General features: G+C 40.1%; 1 protein-coding gene across 1 annotated transcript; it reads left to right on the top strand.

Moving 5' to 3' along the window:
- The first annotated feature begins 20,212 nt into the window (after window positions 1-20,212).
- On the top strand, window positions 20,213-22,299 carry LOC147636181 (uncharacterized). Its single transcript, XM_086801110.1, has 3 exons — window positions 20,213-20,416; window positions 20,598-20,727; window positions 20,865-22,299. The coding sequence occupies exons 1-3, from the start codon at window positions 20,284-20,286 to the stop codon at window positions 22,096-22,098; spliced, it is 1,497 nt and encodes a 498-aa protein (XP_086657236.1). The 5' UTR covers window positions 20,213-20,283; the 3' UTR covers window positions 22,099-22,299.
- The last annotated feature ends 886 nt before the right edge of the window (window positions 22,300-23,185 follow it).

Genomic DNA, 23,185 nt, shown 5'->3' with positions numbered 1-23,185 from the left:
TACATCTACATACATATACACATACAAAAAGGTCTGGGGATTTCTACCTTTTTACTAAATTATCTTGATCTATTTCTTGAAGAATTTAAGAATTACCAATCTGAGCTTGAAAGAGAGTCCCCAACTCAAGAAGACTCTAGAATAACTTCCCCGCAGCCAATAAACTTGACCTCAAAATATTTAGATATAAGCCAAGAGCTCTGATACACCTAGATTAGCCTAGTTTAACCTTGATTAGCCTGGATTAGAAAGAAACCTAAAGGTGAATAAGATACCCGAAGAGTCAAATGATATTCAAAAGATTAAAAGGTTACAATAGACCTAAGGCTAGTACATTTTATAGTCGTTGCAAGGCTCTCATGCCCCTAACACCAGAAGTGTAAATGCCCCTAATGCCCCATGTCCCCAGGCCCATTCCCCATATGCATGTGTAAGCCTAAAATCTCTTTGTTATAAACCATCCCCACCGTACAATAATTAATTTGTCCCCAATATTGAAGGGTGGTTGTTGTAAACAAAAGACACGCTCTGATATACCAATGAAAGGAAGCTACACCTAGATTAGCATGAGATTAGCATAGCTTAACCTAGATTAGTTTAGATTAGAAAGAAAGCTAAAGGTGAATAAGATATCCAAAGAGTCAAATGATATTCAAAAGATGTCAAAGGTTACAATAGACCTAGGGCTAGTGCCTTATATAGTCCCAAGGCCCTCATACCCCTAACACCACAAGTGTAAATGTCCCTAGGCCCCATGGGCCTAGACCCATTAAGCCTAAAATTCCTTTGTTCAAGTGAGTTAAAGTGCATTCGCAGAGTTGTGAAGGGTGACAAGGTATTATACAAGTTTAGTTGAAATATCAACATGCATGCTAGAAACAAACCCCTTCTCCATGTTTGCATATTCATAGCTTTGGACTATGAAATATACAAAAATTGCATTATTATAAGACTTTTATCACAAGTAGATTATGCAAATGTGAACGTAAACGTCATTTTAAGGTTTTCATGGTGACAAGTAGATTGTGCAGATGTGAACGTAAACATCATTTCAAGGTTTTCATGACAAGTAGATTGTGCAGATTTGAATGTAAATGTCATTGTAAGGTGTGAATGTGATCTGTGAATGTTAGGCTTTCATAACCCCAACTTCCAAATGTGATCTGGTCAATATTTGAGGCTCACCAAATGTGGGCTACACACGTGTCAAGCCATAATTTCACATGACTTGCCCACACTTCCTATTAGAATGATATATATGAAATTTCACCGGTAAAATTTTAACCTTTAGCCAACCTTTTAGTGTAAAGGCATCTGGAGTTGAACCTTGCTTATTTGTTGATGAGGCTTTTCTATAAGAACCATTTTGTAGGCATGAGGAAACTAAAAGCCTTACTATTGGCACTAACTAAGTTTGGAGTGGATGGTTGTGGACTTGGCCTAATAACTTAGTGTAGTCACACAAGATGAGAAGCCGCATGATGGTTGTGGGACTAGCCTAACAACATAGGTTAGTTACACATGGCTTGGGTGCCTAGCATAAGATCATCCTGATTCCTTCTGCATGCTATAAAATTGTCACGTAGGCCGTAACGCCTGTGATGACCGATGACAGACCGGATGGCCAAGGACGTGGCCATTCGGGGTTCAGTGGGAGAGGACGCCCATGCGGAGTCATGGGCGGCCAGGCTAGTGTGGACGACAGGCCACACACTATATAGCCTGGGGAATGAGGGGCAATCCTCATTCTTCCTCTATGGCTGGATGGTGAGCCGGAGGCCGTCCCCTCCTGTGGTAGCGCCCGTAGGTGTTACAGTGGTCTAACACTGGTATCAGAGCGTCGGTTTGATTGGGTCATCAGGGTCCGTGCGTGACCGGGGGACCGCACTCAATTTCAACCATTCAAAAATATCATCCTTATCTCCACAATGGAGTGTGTGGAGGGAGGCGGCCAGAATTGAAAGGAAGAACTCTCTCTCTCTCTCTCTCTCTCTCTCTCTCTCTCTCTCTCTCTCTCTCTCTCTCTCTCTCTCTCATTGGTAGCACACACCAAAGCGAATCTGCAAGTAAGAATTTTTTTTTTGGGCGTTGAAGCTGGTCTGCGAAAAAATATTTTTGTTTTGGTGTAGAGAGAGACGTCATCTGATGCGAAGAGAGAGAACGACGCTGGCCTACGTTGGCCTACGTTATGCAGAAACAACAGCACAACGGCCATGAGGAAAGCAACAAACTCTTTCTCTCTCTCTCGGCTGAGAAAACGGCTGTGAAGCAGTCGACTGCGGTGGCCAAGCCATACCCGGCCAGCACGGCGGCGGCCAGTCAGGCCAGCGCAAGCGGTGGTGGCCAGCCAATCCAGCGCAGCAGGCGACCACCAGAGCAGCCGGTTGGCCAGCATAGGCAGCCAGCCAAAAAAAATAATTTTTTTCCATATTTTAATTATTCATTTTTAATAAAATTAAAAATGAAAGTAAATTCAAACGAACACCTCGCTCCCGGCAGTGGAGGGGGCACAAATTTCCGAGGAAATTAACTTTGTTATGAGTTGCAGGCATTTTTCTCTCGGATTGGAGCATCCCGGAGTAGCAACGCTTGTAGAGGCTCGCAGCGCAACACAAATCGACAGTCGACGACAGTCTGCAGGCGATCGTAAGGGGGGTGACTATTCTCTCTCCACCACTGCTCATTTTATTATCGTTTTTTTTTGTAATTTCTGAGTTCTCGCATTTTCTTTGTGCAAGAATTAAAGATGTCTGCTAGGCGTAGTGTGTCCCCACTGCCTTTTACTTCTCTAGGGTTTTCAAGTCTCTTGTCCTCAGTCGCGGGTTTGACCCCGACCGAATTGTCAGGCCATATACGCCCGACTGTTGTCCGGTCCGGAAAGCACTCGTCGATCACGCGTGATCCGCCAACGCCCTTGTCTGCTGACCCCGCCTTAGGACCCAGCGAGCCCGCAACGGCCATAGTAGCAGATGACCCCTTTTTGGCCGATGAGCCAGCATGAACACCGACGTCGCCGAGGGGACCAAGGAGGACCTCTTGGATTATGACAATGACGATTACGACCTATTGGACCCTACCGACGTCCTGACAGAGATGGAGCTCTCTAGTGGACTTTTTAAATATCTTAATGCCAAACTAAACAATATGGGTAAAGTCCAGGCTGACTTAGTCACAATGCTACAGAGCATCTCCACACGGTTAGATGCACTGACAGTCGCCTGCTAGTACTCTGACTCCTCGTGATAGACGCACTCTTGCGACACGGGTGAGCGTAGCCTCGCCAGTGGTTGTAGGAGTACAGGCCGATGCGCCTGCGGGGCCATCCGTAGAGACAGCTTTGTCGTTATTGAAAAACTTAAAGCTGCCTAGTTTTGGTGGCGAGGAGAAGGAGAGAAACAAGGACTCGGTCAACATGTTTCTAGCGAAGTGGTCAGATTTGCATGCGCTGTGATAGCAGTCTAGCCGGATACAACCCGTAGAGGCTAACCTCTCATTAACCGGCAAAGCGTACAAGTGGTGGATGAGTTTGACAACTCGTCCTGCCACTTGGATGGAGTTGGAAACGATGTTTCGAAAAGAATTTTTGCCTGTTAAATGAGGCAAAGAGAAGCTGGGAGTTATGGGACAAGTGCTCAATGGAGAACAAATCCCTGACTCAATAGATCTCAGACTATAGGGAAATAGTACTCAAGCTAAAGGGGATCGATGCATTCCAGACATTGCGAGGCTTTAAAAGAGGCCTCAAAGATGATTACCTTGAGAACGTAAAGCCCCTACAACCTAAAGACTTAGCAGAGGCAATTAAGTATTCGCAGATATTTGATGACATCAAGCGCCGTAGTGCACGTGGTGGTTTTAGCAGGGCCGAGGGTAGTGAAAAGAGGAGGTCAGGACTTAAAAGAAAAGGGTTCTGCAGTGATAAGCAGGGGGATAGGACGGACCAGGAAGGACTTTGTGGTCATTGGTCTAAAAAACTGCGACCATCCAAGAAGAAAAGAGATTGAAATCCAAAAGAAAGAGAAGTATATTAAAGCACGAAAGGAAAATCACTGCTTTAATTGCAATGATGTAGGGCACACGAAGGCTGAGTGTCCAAAGCCTAAAGCCAACACGAGTGGCAACGAGCCCAAAAAAGATGGTAAATCCTCTAGGCAGTTGCATACAGTGCAGAGACTCCCTCTCAGTTCCGCAGAGTTCAGAGAGGTGACAGTGTGTCATTGTGATGAGCATCATGCTTGTTCAGTGACACCAGCGATGTGGCAGCCTACTGTAGGTCCGCATGACATGGTGCGCATGTATGGCACCATAGGTGGCCGTAGAGTCACAGTTTTTATTGATGATGGAGCTAGCCACAACTTCTTGATCTACTCTCGTTAGTCAAGAAGTTGGGGTTGACTGAGACCCGGAGTGATCATGAGTATACTGTTGGCCTAGCCAACGGATATGACAAAACGGTATGGAATACCGTAGTATTGGGGGTCCCATTATCTATGCAGGACTACGAGGCTCCGCTTGACTTTCAGGTCATGCACTTAGCCAGAGCAGACATATATCTAGGCAGAGAGTGGCTGTATGGCTTGGGCCCTAGTCTAGCTCGGAATTACTTACATAATACGCTATGTTTTGAGCATGGAGGTAGAGTCATTACCCTGCAGGGCGACTGTACTGTCCCCGCCACACCACTTATTTCCTCCATGGAGCTGTGCACAGCAATCCACAGAGACCAGATAGCAGAGGTATATGCTTGTTACCCTCTTTTAAATTCTATTTCCGTAGATGAAACTGTAAATGATGTTTGCATAGACAAACAAGGAAAACAGTATAGCCTTGGATGAGACCCACTGTTTGAAACCCCTGTTTGGCATGCATGTGATTCAAACAAGAAAAAATCCAAGGTGAAAGAGACATTAAAGAAAAAGTACGTAGATACTTTAATGAATTTATTAGAGGAATTTCAGGATGTTTTTCCTAATGATTTACCAGATGGTTTACCACCATCTAGAGAAGTAGACCATGGCATCGAATTTATGCCAGGATCAAAACCTATAAGCAAACCTGCTTATAGATTAAGCCACTCCGAGGCACAAGAGTGGAAAAACAATTGACGAAATATTTGAACAAAGGCTTCATTCGGCCTACTTCAAGTCCGTGGGCATCGCCTATTCTTCTGGTAAAGAAGAAAGACGGATCTATGTGGATGTGCATAGACTATAGGACTCTTAATCAGATAATGATTAAGAACAAGTATCCGATGCCACGCATGGATGAGTTGTTTGATCAACTCTATGGATCGAGATACTTTACAAAAATATACCTGAGATCAGGATATCATCCGGTTAGAATTAAACAAGAAGATGTTGTAAAGACAGCATTTAGGACCCGTTTCGGGCATTTTGAGTTTTTGGTTATGCCATTTGGGCTAACCAATGCTCCAGCGATGTTTATGATGCTGATGGACAGCATTTTACGTCCATATCTGGAAAAATTCGTAGTAGTTTTCCTAGATGATATTCTTGTGTACAGTAAGACACAGAAAGAACACATAGAGCATTTGCGTCTAGTGTTCGAGTTGTTGCGAGAGCACAAACTATTTGCAAAGAAGAGCAAATGTGAATTTTTTGAAACAGAAATTCACTACCTTGGCCATATTATATCCGTCGATGGTACGCGGATGGAGCCAGAAAAAGTAGAGGCTATTCTTAAATGGCTAGCGCCGAAGAATCTCGAGGAACTGCAGATTTTTCTTGGCATGTCGGGGTTCTATCGACAGTATGTGAAGGACTACGTGAAGATTGCAGTCCCGTTGACTGACCAGATACAGTCAAAAATCCAAAACATTAGTTGGAGGGAAGTCCAACAGAAGAGCTTTGATAAGCTCAAGGTGACCGTATAGCAGCTACACCTGTATTGACTATTGTCGATCCGAATGAGCTGTTTGTTTTGGAAACATACGCTAGTAATGAGGGCATTGGGGCCGTACTTATGCAAAGGGGACACCCAATTGTATTTGAGAGTAAAAAGTTAGATCGTGCGCAGTGTAACTACTCGGCTTACGAGCGAGAGTTACTAGCGATAGTTCATGCACTAAAAAAGTGGAGACACTATTTATATGGTGCTACTTTTGAGGTCCAGACTGACCATAAAAGTCTGAAATGGCTTTCAAGTCAAAATGAACTGAAGGGTAGAAAAGCTCAGTGGGTGGAGATTCTACAGGAGTTTGACTTTCAGATACGTTACCAGAAAGGTAAGTATAATGTGGTGGCAGATGCACTTAGTCGCATGCCACAGATTAATGAACTTAGTTTCACAGTCTTCAAGAATGATTTCTTGGAGTCACTACGTGGTTTATGTGAGCACGATCCATCTTTTACAGAGGTCTGGCGCGCTGTATACGCGTACGTACTTTTTCACAGACGTGACCACCTCCCTCGTTGGAACGTATTGCTAGTCCAGAGAGATTGGCCGAAGGTGCAACGGGAACGGAAGCGAGAGTTAGTCCGGAGAGACTAGCCGTATCTTTCGGGTATAGTTGGGAGCTAGAGAGCTTTGATGTAGGCCCTTCATCACCTTTGACTGCCACAGCTTCAAAGGGGAGTGATAAACTTTGTCGAGGGGAGAAATATGCTAATTACTCCATTGATGACAGGTACTTACTCTACAAGGGTAGAGTATGTGTACCAACTATTGGTGACTTTAGGGCCAAAATTCTTAAAGAAAGTCATGATATTCCAAGTGCGGGTCATCCTGGGATTCAGAAGACCTATGCACTAGTAAAAAGACAGTTTTATTGGCCTAGTTTGTTTAAGGACGTCCAGACTTATGTGCTGAAATGCAGTAAGTGCCAGGTCAATAAACATGAACGTCTTAAGGTTGGAGGATTACTCCATCCGCCGCCGCTGGAGATTCCTCAAGGGAAATGGGAAAGCATTTCTATGGATTTCATTACCGGTTTACCCAAGACGAGTCAAGGGAATGACACGGTGTGGGTGGTAGTGGACAGGTTAACTAAAATGGCAAAGTTTATCGCCACGAAGAAAACTGTTAAAACGCCAGAGTTGGCAAAACTCTTTATTGAACATCTCTACAAGCTATATGGCATGCCCGCAGCAGCAGATATAGTGTCGGATAGAGATAGAAAGTTCAACAGTCATTTTTGGAGGGAAGTCTTCAAAAAGTTGGATACTACTCTAAGTATGAGTACGGCGGATCATCCGGAGTCTGATGGTCAAACTGAAACAGTTAACCAAATTCTAGAGGATATGTTGCGTTATGTTAGTAAGAAGCAATCTAATTGGGAAGAGTATTTGCCCTTATTGGAGTTTGCCTATAATAGCTCCAAACACTCAGGGACTGGATTTACACCATTCATGTTAATGTATGGATTCCAGCCGAGATCTCTGATGGCTGTGGGCCTAGAAAAGGAGAAGATTCAATCTGTCAACAAGGATTTCCTTGAAGATATGAATGATATGCTCAAAGCCGCATGTGAGAGCATTCGTAGCGCTCACGATCGTGCTAAAACTTATGCAGATAAAGGACGTAGAAAGGTGACCTTTGCAGAAGGTGACTTTGTATTCCTCAAGGTTCCTGCGCAGTCAGAAACCATGAAAACGGGAAAGTGTAATAAACTTTCTCTGAGATATTGTGGTCCTTTTAAAATCCTTAAGAAGATTGGGGACATAGCATATAAACTTGAGTCACCGGAGAGTTCTCAAGTCCATCCTGTCTTCCATGTCAGTAAACTGAAGAAATCAGTTCACGGGTTAGAGAACGTAGTTTCTCCAGAGATTTTGGTGGACTTGATAGAGCCACCAAAGATACCACATGAACCTGAAAAGATTCTAGCATATCGTGATAGATAAACCCGACATAAAGTGTACCAGGAGGTACTTATTAAATGTACAGATAGGGATGAGGAGGTAGCTACCTGGGAACGCCGTAGTGCAATTTCCAAAAGGTTTCCCCAGTTTGTTTTCGATAACGAAAACTCTTCTTAAGGGGGGGTAATGTCACGTAGGCTGCTGTAACGCCTGTGATCTCGACGGCAGACCGGATGGCCAAGGACGTGGCCATCTGGGGTTCAGTGGGAGAGGACGCCCATGCAGAGTCATGGGCGGCCAGGCTAGTGTGGACGGCAGGCCACACACTATATAGCCTAGGGAATGAGGGGCAATCCTCATTCTTCCTCTATGGCTGGGTAGTGAGCCAGAGGCCGTCCCCTCCTGTGGTAGTGCCCGTAGCGGTGTTACAGCGATCTAACAAAAATAAAATATGCTAACTTGACCCCATGCCTCAACTTTCAAGCCTCTGAATGTGGGAGACCTTTGTTTTTGAAAGGGAAAATGGAGGGGCATGATGTAGGTAGACGATGGACATGTTTACTCCTATTCATGCAAGTGGTGGACACTTGCACCCTGCAGGGCATAGGAGGAGCCTTAAAGACCCCTCGTGCCTTCGTGTTTGTTGATGATTAATACTCATGACCAATAGTGAAAGAAACTGGTCAGCAGTCACACGTCTCGTGTGTTTTCGTTTGAGGCTTTGAGCTCTGACTCTGAGGTGTTACCTCGTCAAGTCAGGCTTATCGCCTTGCATCTTGTTGACAGATGTTACCAACACGCGAAGAGAAAGGAAGTCATGATCATTGTCAAACGAAATGGCTGAAATGGCCCAAATGGGCACTCTCAGTGTGAACGAATGAGGGGTGCTCATCACCATATCTTGGTTTATACAGATTATTAATAATAGAACATGCTTTAGATTAAAATCCTAGGTGGCAACAAAAGATGGAGACGATTTCCCCCCCTAAAATGTATACGATAAGCCTAAGTGATGGTAGGTGTCTCTTCACTTTGCATTTAAGAACGAGGAGCATGGTATCGACGACGGTGCGAAAGTCAGGCGGGCATCCCGAGGCATTTTTAACGCCTGAGATTTAAAAAGACTCGAGTTTACTCGGACGTGCCTGAGTTCAACGCAGTTCGCTTGAGTTCAATCCCACGTCGAGTTTTGAACTCGAGGACTGTGTAGTTGTGCGAATGCTGTATCGCTACGCTACACACGTTTCGTAGGTCCACGGGCGTATGACTTGCTTATAACCCAACCCCTGCCGCCTAAATTCACCCCACGAAAATCGCCGCCCAAGTTTACCCCACGAAAATTGGACGGCTACCCGTGTTTCGTTTCGTGCGCCCGACTTGGACGCCGTCGATGCCATGCTCCCCCTGCTTGGTTAGTGGGAAGGTGGATTACTCCATCGGCTCACAACCAGCCCCCATCGTGTAGCGTATAATGAGACCCAATAGTTCTACCACTAGACTACGCGCCAATAGTTCTACCACTAGACTACGCGCCAATAGGCTATGCTGCCCTTCTTAAATGCACCGTGCCATCTATAGTCTAAAGTGGGTGTGAGGTGCCTTTTATAATCTATTGAGGTGGGTGTGTGATGAAGAGTATTAAAATAGGTCACCAATTGGATAATTTTTGGATGTGCATGGGACTAGTAACTATGCAAGGAAAGGTGGCAGATGAAAAAAAACCTATTTTCCTTTCTCCGGTCAAAAATAAATTTGCAGGAGTACGATGGACAGGATTCTAATTTAATGATACAAGTGGGTAATGATATGGAGGCTTGTCAAGCAGTCACGCGGCAACAACTGAAGACGCTCTCTGCTACCTCCAACGAACACCCCGGAGGGAGCTGTTTGCATTTAGTGCCCTGCACAGCTTTAACGAGGGGGCCGTTCACACGGGTGGCGGGCGAGCGCCCACGACATCTAGCGTAGCCTCAAAGCTTTTACAAGGGCGGCCCACTGCGCTTGTATGTAATGGTATGTCCTATGCGACGTGCATGCTTTTTTTCTTTGTCGTATTGCCCTTGTTTCCGGCCGCTGCCCACCAATGCCTTTACACTTTGCCAGAAGAAAATCTTCTCCTCAAGGCCCTCAAATCTTAAACACTTTGAACATGCCAACGTTTGTATGTACTTGAAGCATGGACCATGAACCTTCATGACCACGTTGCTACTTTGCATTTTGCAAACACAACAACATGTCCACAAAATAATTCAATGTAGTATGTGTGTGTACTTTTTTTTAAAGATTTGGACCCTTGGATTGCTTTTTAGAGAACCCAAGCCCCCCCCCCCAAGGCCCACACTTTTGATGCCCTTCAGAAAAAGTCTACCAACCACATTACCCTCAGTGTACTTTCAAAAAGCAAGTGGAATGGAGCGTACGAGTGTTTAGGAAACATTTCTCAGTGAACTTGGCATGAATCCTTCTCACCATGGGTTGAAGAGGATTTTTTTAAAAAACAAGCGTTAAATTCTTCATAATTTTATCCAGTTAGCTCTATAATTTGCAAGAAAATTTTTCAGCATAATTTCTTTCAATTATTACTATTTTCTGAAAAATCGAAGGTAGCATTTTCCTCAAGATGAGGTAGATTTTTCAAAAGCTGAGCAAGCTCTAGGATGAAGCACCCGATGGACTATGGGAGCCTATGCTATTGAGTTGACAAAGTTGAAAAGCTCGCAGAGAAATGACAAATAATTATTCTCTATAGGTAATGATGCTAGAAATTGCCATACTACAAGCTTGCAAGTTGACATATAAAATTTAAAAAAAAATCTTCTTGGCAAATAGCACTGATGCTCTTTTGGGCTCCCCCTTTGGCTAGGAGGGCTCACGGTGCTCCATGGAGTGTCACATGGAATGTGCTACTCTAGAAAGGCACCTAAACGTGCTCTTATTAAAAGCTAATACTTTCAACTTTCAAGAGATTCACCTAGCACATAATTTCTATCCTATTGCAAATTAGGGAAGTTTAAGGATAGTAATAAGAAAAAAATCATTGAGCTTCTTTGTGGTTGTGAGGTGAACACATAGGATTTCGAGCTTCTTCATTGGTTAGCTTTCAAGCCATTCAAATAGTAACTAATTGTGAGGTGAACACGTATGATTTCGAGCTTCTTCATTGGTTATGAAAGGCTTTCAGGCTATTCAAGTAGTAACCGGTTGTAGTGCCAATTTCACAAAACATGGAAATTGGCCCAGAGTCAGCAAAAAATGAGTTTGAAAAGTCACTTGAATCATGATATTCTAGGAAGTTCTCCCCCACCCACCTCATGGACAATCAGTCCCCTTGAAAAAATGTATGTATATTAGCATTACATGTAGCGAATCACATTATTTGTATATTAGCATTACATGTAGCGAATTACATTGTTTCTCCCCCTAGAACCCTCCAACATACTCCCCATGCATGTTCATGATATAATGTTACCATGTTCTTGTTATTATAGAATAGGAATATATGATGTCGTAAGGATAAAGTTTACACCCTACCTTAAATTTCAAGATTAAAGGTTTACACAAGTACCTTGACCTTCGAGCGGTGACACCCACCACTGCTTAACAAAATTTACTTGGGAAGTCCTCGTGTCAGTGTTTTCAAAGGTAATTTTTTTTAAAAAGGATAAGGCCTCAGATATAGACTCCCCGCATACTCTATTCTCTGCACACAAAATAAAGGATTAATTTGCTAATTAGTGATTAATCAATACTAATCACTATTTTTTGGTGGTGCAATTGAGGGATCAAATTAACCAACAGATCCTTATAACTTCAGATTGCAATTCGAAGATGGTTTGGCACTCCAACCATTCCGTACAGATTTGTTACCCTTGGTTTAATGTAATTTCTGGTAAAATTATGCTGATAAATTTGTGGTAATCATCATCTTGCATTTAACCCACACACAAATTCAAGTTATTCATAGCCAGAGTTGCATTTGGGAATGTGCATGAGAATGAATGCTATATGCATTATGTATTGGGCACATTACATCATTGTAAAAATGGGATCAGACACTAACCTTGTCCTCCAGAATAAGGTAAGAGGCAAGACCTCCCGCATAGATTTGGGTTTACATTGCATAATGACACAAGATAAACATCAAAAGCCCAAAAGAACTGTCAACAATACATTAAAACATGTTGGTAACATGGAGCAAGAACTGACGGTCAAGCTCATGGCCCCAGTCATGAAAGAAGAAGAACATCTCTTTTTCCAAGAGGAATATCAACACCGAGAAGAAGAGCTAGACGAAGCATTGAAGGAAGACATGGACGCGTGAAGAGAAGCTACCACGACAAGAAGATTGAAGACAAGAGAAGATGTGAGGCACCAAGAAGTGAGGAGCCATGTGAAAATCTTAGAGAGAGAGAGAGAGAGAGAGAGAGAGAGAGAGAGAGAGAGAGAGAACCCACAACCCAATGTAACATGCCCCAACATAGTAAAACCACCTCTGAGCCACTGATGATGTAGGCCATGTGGTAAATGTATTTGTGAGCACTTTAGTCAAGGTCACGGGGCACTTGTAGTAGCCTTGGACTTAGAGAGAGAGAGTGTCAAGGAATATGAGTTTAGGGACTTGAGGCACTGGTCTGGCGGACTATCAAGTAAGAAGGAAACTTGGTATAGGGTCCAGGTGTGCTAGGATTATTCACTTGAGGGGAGGTTTGCTAGGCATAGGTCATCGCAGACTAGCAAGAGGCTATAAAAGAGAATCTGTAAATGTGAGAGAAGCTGTGAAAAGGTGAGAAGTATCTACTGGGAGAGAATAAAGGGTAGCATGAGAAGATTTAAGAGGTGTGGAGATATTCTAGGAAGAGGTGGAGAGAATCAAGCAAAAGAGGTGGAGTGAATCAAGGAGAAATCAGTGGGATTAGATGCTTGGATGTAAACTCTATAAATTGAGGCATTGGCCTAATGAGATTTTGTCTGGTTCCTTGAAGTTGCCACATGGACGTTCGACTCTCAGAGATGCTTGGCAAACTAGAATTTCACCTAAAAACCTTTCCAATCAACAACTGATTCGGGCACCTTCCCAGGGTCTTTTGATGTTTTTGTTTTTACAAGGAGCTAGAGCTAATCTCTAGCTAATTATTGATAGCTATAATGCATGGTTTAAGCTAATGGATAGAGATTAATTGAATGATTAAACAAAAGTGTAAACATGATGAAAAACACAAAAATTCAAAATTGCTTGAATATTGAGGGCAAATAGGGGCACTTACTTCTTCCCCACTCTCCGTGAAGACTTGAATGCTTCTATGCTCAACCAACGATCCAATCTCTGGGTAATCTCTAACAAAACACAAAATGAACAATGTTAATCAACCAACCGGTGGGTTTGCATCCCAACCAAGCAAAATCAAGCTCTAGCGGCTAATGAATCCAGTAGAGGACCCTAAGCCAAATGCTAATCCGCAACAATAGCGCCAAAAAAGTTAACGGTTTAACATGCTACCTCACAAACACAAGAGAAAAGAAGAAGAGAGTGCTTGCAAGGGTTGAATCCGGTGACTTGCACTTGGCCAACCCTATTAGGGTTAACTCCTCGATGTGAGGCCGCTAGGGGCTCACTCTACACTCTCTTTGTGTCACACCCAAAGAGAAATCCAAGAAAGCTAGGTAGGAGCAAGAAGGAAGGAGATATGGAGAGCTCAACCTCTACCTCATGCCAATCGTATGCGAATAAGATGAGCAATGAGAAGGGAGTGAAGGAGAGAAGGGAGAGGAACACTATTCCTATTCACATACACCAACAATGAGAAGGGAGTGAAGGAGAGAAGGGAGAGGAACACTATTCCTATTCACATATACCAACAATCACAAGCAAGCAGCAGAGCAGCAGCAAGCAAATTACCATAAACTCAAGAGAGAGTGAGACAGCAGCAAGCAAATTACCATAAACTCAAGAGAGAGTGAGAGAGACAAAGCAAAAATCAATTGAGAAAAATGGGATTTCATATTCTATAAAATGTTTTATATACATGAGCTCACTTTTTACAATGGTCGACTGCCCAATTACACAAATGGGGGCCCAAAACTACTCTTCCTTGTTTAACTAGCTATATGTACATTAATTCCTTATGACCGGCATTACACAAATCATAAGCTTGGTCATCCCTTGTCTCATTTACAATTGGCGCTTAGCGCGGTTATAAAAAAAAGATGGATTGCGAGAGTAATGTGGTAGTCATGCGAGAGGTCATGTTAACCAGAGTGGTTAACAAAAGTAATGGACAAATAGTCGTGATACATTTATACTACCACAACATTGTGAGGAGTAATAATTTTTAAGAAAATGTATGTTATTTTTCTTCTATATATTAGCTTTTTGTTATTATAGAATGGAAAAAACACAATAAATCTTATCATATGGAGCAATTAATCTTCCAACTAGCTTCCTCGGGTGGTATGTAATACAAGTTGCACCTTGAAAGAAAACACATATTTGTTGAGGAAAGAAATGGAAGAAGGTGATAATGTCCCTACTAATGCTTTGGATGGTAATTGAAGAGATGCTCATAATGTAAATGTTATGGATGATGATGTCATTTAGAATCAATTGATAGAACATCATCTACTGAATTTACCAATAGTACATCCTCAAATCCTTCTGTGGTGGATAGTAATGCATTTCCTTTTAATATCATATTTGAAGATATTACAAATTGACCTCTTTGGAGCCATGGACCTTATACAGATTAAATTTCATTTATATTCTCAAGTCAAATGTATTCTCAACAAGTAAGTAATATTTTTTATAAAATGCATTAGTATTTATTGTGATGAAAATACCAACACCAATACCAAGGCCCATAAGATAACATGCCAAAAACAACTAGCCTTTTAAATGTCAATAAAAAATGTCAATACTATGGTAAATCTCTTGTGGTTGCATATGCTAGCAAACTTTGATACTATAATGGACCCCAATTATTCTATCTATCAAATGCACCTCCAAAGAGAAGAAAAATAGATAAAAGAATATATCAAAAGATAAACTCAAAGGAGAGATAAAAAGAATCAAAACAAAATCCAAGTAAACATGGCTACAATCATGGACCTTTAGGAAGAAAAGTGAAAAGTCAAGCCAACACAACTTCGGAATAGCATACCAACAAAAAAGATATTGGACCATAAATTGGCTCCTTTCGACATAGAAGAAAGTCACAATTTTATGCCCCATGAAATGTATTATGCATTGACATAGAAGAAAATCACAATGTGATGTCCCATGAAATGTATTGTGAATCCCAAAAAAAATCAATAAATCTATTAAACAAGGTTAATTTCCATAAACACCTCCATAAATTTTACTGATTCACACACTGTTATTAGCATTAAAAGTCAATATTAGGTAATTTGGAAAAAATCTCACATTTTGGGAATCAATTGACAAACTTTTGGACAAGTTCACCATGCTCCCATTTTTCAAATGGGAATGAGATTTTTTCCAAATTATCTAATATGGTGTTTTAAGGTTTAAAAAATTATGTTTCACATTGGAAATTACCTCTTTGGTGGGAAATTTTTTATTTGTTGAGTATAAATAATGCAAGAAGAACTTCTCATAAGGAAGAGGATCCATGTATGGGGCATATCAAGTGTCAAATCCTCCAAAATATATCACTCTTCAACTCTAAAAATTAGTGAAAATGGTCCTATTGAGTGAAGAAGAGCCATTTAACCATATGCCAATCATGGGAGAATGATTCCAAAACATCTTCACCTCCATAACCACTTTTGACACAAAGACTTTTCCTTGTTAGCCAAATAACTTCATCCAAGTCATTCACTCCCTTCTAAAATATTCAGCCTAGCCTCTCTAATGATTCTCTCCCTTCCAAAATATTCAACTAACTACATAGCTAAGTGATTCTCTCCTTTCAAAATATTCAACCTTCCCTTGCCAAGCATTTCGAAAGCCTCTATATGTTGACTACCCCCTGGACATTTAGCCTAATGAACCAAATTTATAGAAGCCTAGACCATACTCCTATCTTTACCCAAGAACAAATTACCCCCCCCCCTCGAGCGCCCCACCACCATCTTTCCCTTGGCCCACACCCCAAAGTCTCATCCTTACCATGGTCATCATTGGTGGGTATCCAAGATCATTGTCCATGCCAAGGCTACTTTAACGTGTACGTCAAAGTAGTGTGAATATGCAACATGCCTTATGCAAATAATGTTAGTGCTATAATTTATTTTTTAATGCAAATTAAACAATTAATATGTAGAAACACATTCTAAATTGCTACGATGTTTTATAAAATAATCTACATTGTAAAGAAAAACTAGCCTTATTTTGTTTTCTATAGCAACAAGCGTATAGAAAGACTAAAAAATATTTTATTTTCTGACTAGCAAACAAGCATACAAGAAGACTAAAATATATAATGAAATGTGGGACTTAGATGCAAAAATCTATAACTTGCATTTAACACACACAAAAAAGTTTTGGAAACAAAAAGGGGATACATGACTTGCATTCTAAATTGAATTCTCACATCTTAACTTGGCTTAGTGTTTTTACAATGATGTGAAATGGGTTATTTTGACTTTTTGTGATGTTTAACTTGTTGACATATTAAACTACCTTTTTGTGATGTTTAACTTGTTGACATATTAAACTACCTTTTACGTTTTTTTTAAAATATACTTAAAAACTCACTAGGCTTATTTAAAAATCGTATAGCTTAAAAAAATATTAAATGTAAGTTTTTCACTATCTTATTATTTTCAATTAGCAAAAGTTTCACTTAAGGTAATTTTGTATGATTTTATAAAACTTTAAGACATTTTACGTTTCTATATAAGGTTTTTTTTATGGTAGCTATCTTTTTGAACAACTTTGTCATGGGCCTCGATTGTGAGGTTGCAATGTCATCATCATAGTACTCGTGTTAATTTAAAAAACTAAGAGATGAAAGATAGGGCATTATTATCGTCATAAATGCATGATGTGAATTTATGATGTGATTTCAATAACAATAGGAAAAAAGATATCTCACTTTTTGTAATATCCATAAAATTATCAATCATTGATATTTTATTGACCTTGAATTGTTTCAGTATAATGGTATCTTGTATTTTCTTTCATGTAGAAGAGTAGTAGCAAAGTAAGTGAGTATGTTAATAAAACACATGATCATAACATCAACCATGAGATAAAGGATGGCTTCTTTTTAGACATTGATGATGCGTAACTTCTCAATAGTAACCCCCTTCTTTGAATAGTGTTACATTAATGATATGAGTAATATGGATTTTTTACTTCATATAGTACAGAGGCAATGCAATGATTGATACAATTAATGGTCCATGGCACTATTCTTATAGGTTGTTTATTTTTGAGATGTTATACATGAAATGTATGTTGTTTATTAGTGAGCATGATTGTATGAGATGTTATACATGAAATATAATGAGTTGGTGACGATAGGACAACATGGTAAAGAGTTGCTATGAGAGATTGAATTATGACACCTTGGAATATGAATGAAAAAGATAAAACCCTAGAGAAATTGGAGTTCAAAAATATTAATTAGGGAAAGCTAATTATTAGTTTACTACTTCGGGGGTTCACTCTATAGAAAACCTACATCAGGGTAATTTGAAAATCCCTTATCCATAAATTTGGGTATTTAAAATAAGTTCTTTTTATATATGAACTTACAATTTGTTTTTAAAATCCATTAAAAGAGCCCTTTATGTAAGTACATTGTTTTTATATGTACCTAAAAAATGTCAATTAGACCCCTTCTAGGCAACTCAGATGTGAACTCACATGTTACACTTACATCTTTTTAAGTGAACCCCTCATGGTTTTTTAGTGACGACCATTGTGATAATTTTGGTTTCTTATATATTGAATGCATTTGGTTGAACTAAAATTGCACACAAGGCTGGCTATTTAGCACTATGTGAGTTAAAAATTGGAGTTCGATGAGGCACCCTAGTGTTACTGAGGAACGAGCTTAAGATTGCATGCTTTATTCAAGGCAGGTTACAAGATTCAAGCATGAGTCTAATAGAATCACCATTAAGTCTTTCTTAAGAAAAATTAAAGGATGTGTATATGTTTAAATCATAAATAATGAGGTGCACAAAGTGTGTACAATTAGGCATTCTACTTCTCAAGAAGGGAAGTAGTGCTAGATCTAGTAGAAAAGAGAAATTGGCCTTTTAAATTTGTATGTTCATTGCCTAAAACAGAGTCAAACTTAGCAAAAAAAAATTTAAAAAGTCAAAAGAAAGGCACATATTTAAAATTTTATGTATTCATTTTGTGAAGTGAAAATGATAGCATTGCTATGTAACAGTTCCAATAATACAAGTTAGAAACTACCATAGGGGAGTTTTTGAATCTTAAAATACCTTAACAGAGGCATGCGAAATGCGAGCCATTAATCCTAGTTTGGTAAAATTTCTTTTTTGTTTTTACAATTTGTTTTCTATGTGATCATTTCACTAATGCATTTTTCCTTCAAGATGTGTGACCTAAATTACTAAAAGGTTTAGAAAAAAATTGGAAGAAAAAAGAAGGCTAAATAAGGGATCATATTTCCTCTCAACAAATGAAGGGCTGCCACGCCACAAACTTATCCACATGTATTTTCTATGAAAACCTAGCATCCTAGTGCCCATAAAAAATACATATACTACATTCAAATTTTTTTCAAGTCATTACTATTATGGTAACAAAAGTTGGTGGACTTGGAGGTACTCAAAATCATTTTCCTTGATGAAAATCAATAAATGCATACGTGTGAGAATATGTAAAAAGCCTAGCCACAGACATAAAAAAATATAAATTTACTAGTAACTCTCACTACTAAATTAAACTAGTTTTCAAGCCTCTTCCTTTCTCCTCTGCATGGGAAATGGATCTAAGAAGTAGAATGCAAAGGTAGCATGTGAAAATTTATCATAGACGACTCGAAAAAGCATTTTGAATATAGCCCCTTAACAGATGTAAATGTATCCCAAGATACTTCTATATCATGTTACCAAACTAGTGTTAGACATTCCCCATGTTCATTTTTTGGTGGCTTTTAATCAACTATGAATATGCCATGTTGAATATTTTATTCTCCTAGTGTTTTAACTCCTTTGTTTAATATTTTATTTTCCTAGTGCTTATTTGGAACTCCTATTTTTAGCATACAAGGAGAAGAGCACTCTATCTTTTTCTTTGTTCTTTTTATAAGAAAACTTTCTTTTTCTCTACATTGCAATAGAGCAAGCACGCATGCACACACACCCACCCCACACCAAATGCTTTGCTTTTTAATAATGTTTTTTAATGACTATGGACCTACATGTCTTTTTTGACTTGTTGCTATTTAGATCTCGTGTGCATGGTGTCCTTTTGTGTGTTTGGAAACACAATGAAGTAAAATTGTAGGTTGCAAAGACCAATATGTGTGAAAGGGATAGGGGTGGGTTTGTGAAGGGGGCGTGAGTGGGATATAGTGGGGGAATGAGGTTATGGACAAAAAGTGACTAGTGGAAGAGGCTGGGCAAGGCAAACCTCGAGCTTGTGATGCTTCGAAGAGGGGGTGGGTGGAGCGGGTCGTGATTAGAGAGGGGAGGAGGGAGAGCGCAAGAGCTAACTATGGGACATAACCATTTTTAGGAAAAAGCATTGTCTAAAACAAAGTGTTGTTAATGCTATTAGTTAAGTGAGCATGAAAGGAAAAAGGAGAAAGTGATTTTAACACTTTATTTACTTTAGCTAGCATTTAAAGTAGTTTAATATTTTTAAAGCATTTAAAGTAGTTTAACATTTTAAAATAACATTAGAGATTCTTGAAGGTGAATTGTGCCACATAGCACTAAAACTAGACCACATATCACTCTTACAGCCTATTGCAACTTGAGGCTGAAGGGAGTGAAGGTGGGCGGCCAGGCTCGACACCTTCTACAATCTAAGACCTTACGTAAGGTCTAATTAAATAATTGCTTTGCACATGTTTAATTAATACAACTAGAATTGTTTGTTCATTTAATTGTTGGACGCTTGAATGCTGAAATTCAACTCAAAAAGTCTTAGAAGATGGCTTTTAGGTTTGTGACTTGATAGGCAAACTATTGGCAATGTGTGAAGGCTAACAAGGTTGTGTATGTATATCATCATGACATAAAGTTGACCATGTGAGAGATTGGAACTTGGAAAGGGTGTGAGTGTGAACACCCAAAGGCAGTGGGGTTAACTACAACCACCAGGAGGCCGTACTTAGAACTGACGCCTAAGGCTGAGAGCAATGATGGGTTCGGTTCCTTTGAGTTCTAGCTTCTTTATAACGCCCTTCTATATTTAGCTCCCTCTCATTCCCTTTCTAGCTCTCTCTCACACACATCTGCGTGTCTCTCTCTCTCTCTCCTTTTGTGTGTGTGTGTGTGTGTTTGTTTCACTAGTATGGGTCGCACCCCTTGCTGCCAAAAGGAGGGGCTAAAAAAAGGTCCATGGACTCCCGAAGAAGATCAGAAGCTAATTGACTTCATCAAACAGCATGGCCATGGGAATTGGAGAGCTCTACCTAAGAAATGTGGTAATGTTTCATGGCTTACTTTAGAACACAATTGTGTACGTGAATGAACTGATTGGCTCTCTGTGTGAGAGAGAGATCACACACAGAGACACACACACACAGAGAGAGAGAGAGAGAGCGCGCGCGCTTGAGCTTGAGCTTCACGCTATTGTGGTCTTGTTATACTGTCTTATTTTTCCAGGTCTCCTAAGGTGTGGCAAAAGCTGTAGACTGCGTTGGAGCAACTACCTTAGGCCTGATATCAAACGAGGGTGCTTCTCCCATAGCGAAGAACAGAAGATAATCCAGCTGCATGCACTAGTGGGCAACAAGTAATTACATTCTCCACTCTCTAATTCGATCAATAAGTTCTTATTCTCCATACTTCCACTGATATTAACCACTTTTTTAATCCATCGATAATTAAAACTCAATTCCATTAGTTAATCCTTATGATTTTTCCAATAAGGTGGGCATTCATAGCGTCTCAGCTTTCCAAGAGGACTGATAATGAAATCAAGAACTACTGGAACACTGTGCTGAGGAAAAGGTTGCAGAAGATGGGTTTAATATTCACAGACACCAGACACCACCTGCATCATAAAGCATCAGAAAGCTCCTCCAAAGGCTCTCCTATCAACCTCAATACTAGCCTCAGCATGGTCTCTAGCTGCAGCCACCTCGCTCAATGGGAGAATGCCAGGCTCGAAGCTGAGGCAAGGCTTGCTACAGAGTCCAAAAAAGGTTCTAGATCCTCACTTAATTGGCCAGCTGGTTTCAACTTAAGCACTAACTCGTCAGCTAATCACCCCTCTAAGAGCCAGTTCAAGCAGCGTAATCAATCTGGGCTCTCATGTTTGGATTTTAACAGACAGCTGGACTTGATGCAAGATCATACGAAGCATCATATACTCCTGGCAAATTGCAGTACCCCCTCAACCGCTAATATCAATAATATTAGTTCAGGCTCCGCTTCTAGTAGCTGTGAGAGTGTTGATGTTGGATCATCAACTAAATCTTGTCAAGAGAGCATAACCTCAGCTCTTAAGCTTGGTCTTAATGGGAGATTATCTTGGAAAACACAAGAGTTGTCACTGCTCGAGAGTAATAATCTAGTCCCAAACTCTCTTCAATATACTTCAAAATCATCACGTGATAGTAAGATGGGTAAAGCTCGTGATGCCGAAGTGGAGAATCCTCAAAAACGTGCAGCAAGAGGGGATATTATGGTTAATCAGGTTGATGATAGCATGATTAGCCTGTCATTAGCAGATACCCTGCACGATCTGTTATTTGAAGTGGATGATAGTTCCTCTAATCTAGTATCTACATGGAGGAGCGAGAAGAATGAGCCCATCCTGCAGGAGGATGCTACAATGTTAGAGAACAATCACAAGGGCCATGATATGCTGATTGACGATGATTTGGATTATTATGATGATTGCAATAACAATAACAGTAATAATGATAATAGCACGAGAGACTCCACGAATCAAGAGGTGGAAGGTGGCATGTTATCATCAAGGGCGCTATCTGATCATCATCATCATCATCATCATGGGGTTGTCTCCACAGCGTTTGATGATGCAATGGGCTTGACAGAAGACCTCAACTTTCATCAATTTGACACCTTGCTGTGTGAGCAAAATGCAGCCCAGATTAATAATCTGGTAAGGGAACTCCTGTTTGATACCCGCCCCTAGTGTCATGAATTCTTCAACTCTAGATTGACAACTGTTAGCCAAAAACCTGCTTAAGAGCTTTACTGTTATCCATGTAAAGGTTCCAAGGCTATATTGTACAATGATCACTCTGAAACATTGTCAATCTCACTGTACATGGAAGTTAGAATGGTTTATATTCGCAACTCAAGATGGCCAAATAAAGCTTTGCTATTTCATGCATGTGTTTAGAATTGTTTGTCCTTTAAATTTCTAGTTGCAGTGAGGGGTAATGTTTTTTGGACCTTATAAAATGGGCATCTTCAAATGTAGCTTTTTGTAAAATTTGTGTTGTTTATTAATTAGTGGAAATGGCAAAATACACCATCCGATTAAACTAACCCCTAGAATGTTCTCAAAACCTTGGTCAACTAAGATGGGTTGCTTGTCTCGTGATCAATAAGCTAGAGGGGTGTACTTTTATGAAGACCTACATACAACGTGTGTTCAAGGGGTATTAAAGAATAGTATCGTTTTTTTGTGAATTTTAACTTAATAAAATGACCCCTTTTTCTTTGTAAACTTACAGGTTTTTTTCATAATGTCATTTAAAACAATAGATTTTTGTAAATTTTTCTCAGAATCTTGGTTTTAAAAACCTTTCCTAATGATCGAACATATTTTTAAGTGAACCCCCCGAGTCAATAAGTCTTGCTTATAGCACTCAAAAATATATTGGATACATCGTATTATGATCAATTCATTATATCATTACAATCAATTCAAGTCCCTTCATTTTGATTTGATAAAAGTAATGCTTTATAAAGATTCCTTCAATTTTTTGGCTTAAAAAACCCCTCTGTACGTACATTTTTTATAACTCCATCGCAAAATAAAACCTCTTCAATTGAATGCATGTGCGATCTTACATAATTTTTCAGTGACCCCCCCTCCCCCCCCTTCCTTTTCAAGTTTCTGTGCTAATCGTGTGTAATTAACAAGTATGTTAATCAGAAGCAAGGATTGGCCCAATACCAATAACTTAATTACAATCAATGTTTACATTATACCCAATCTAATTACAACCAATGTTTACATTATATCCAATTTGATTACAGTGTAGGTTCAT

This window comes from Cibotium barometz, chromosome 8 (assembly GCF_041138505.1).
Source record: "Cibotium barometz isolate CiBa-2024 chromosome 8, ASM4113850v1, whole genome shotgun sequence".
Taxonomy (NCBI): Eukaryota; Viridiplantae; Streptophyta; class Polypodiopsida; order Cyatheales; family Cibotiaceae; genus Cibotium; species Cibotium barometz.
This window is presented reverse-complemented; position numbering and strand designations above follow the sequence as displayed.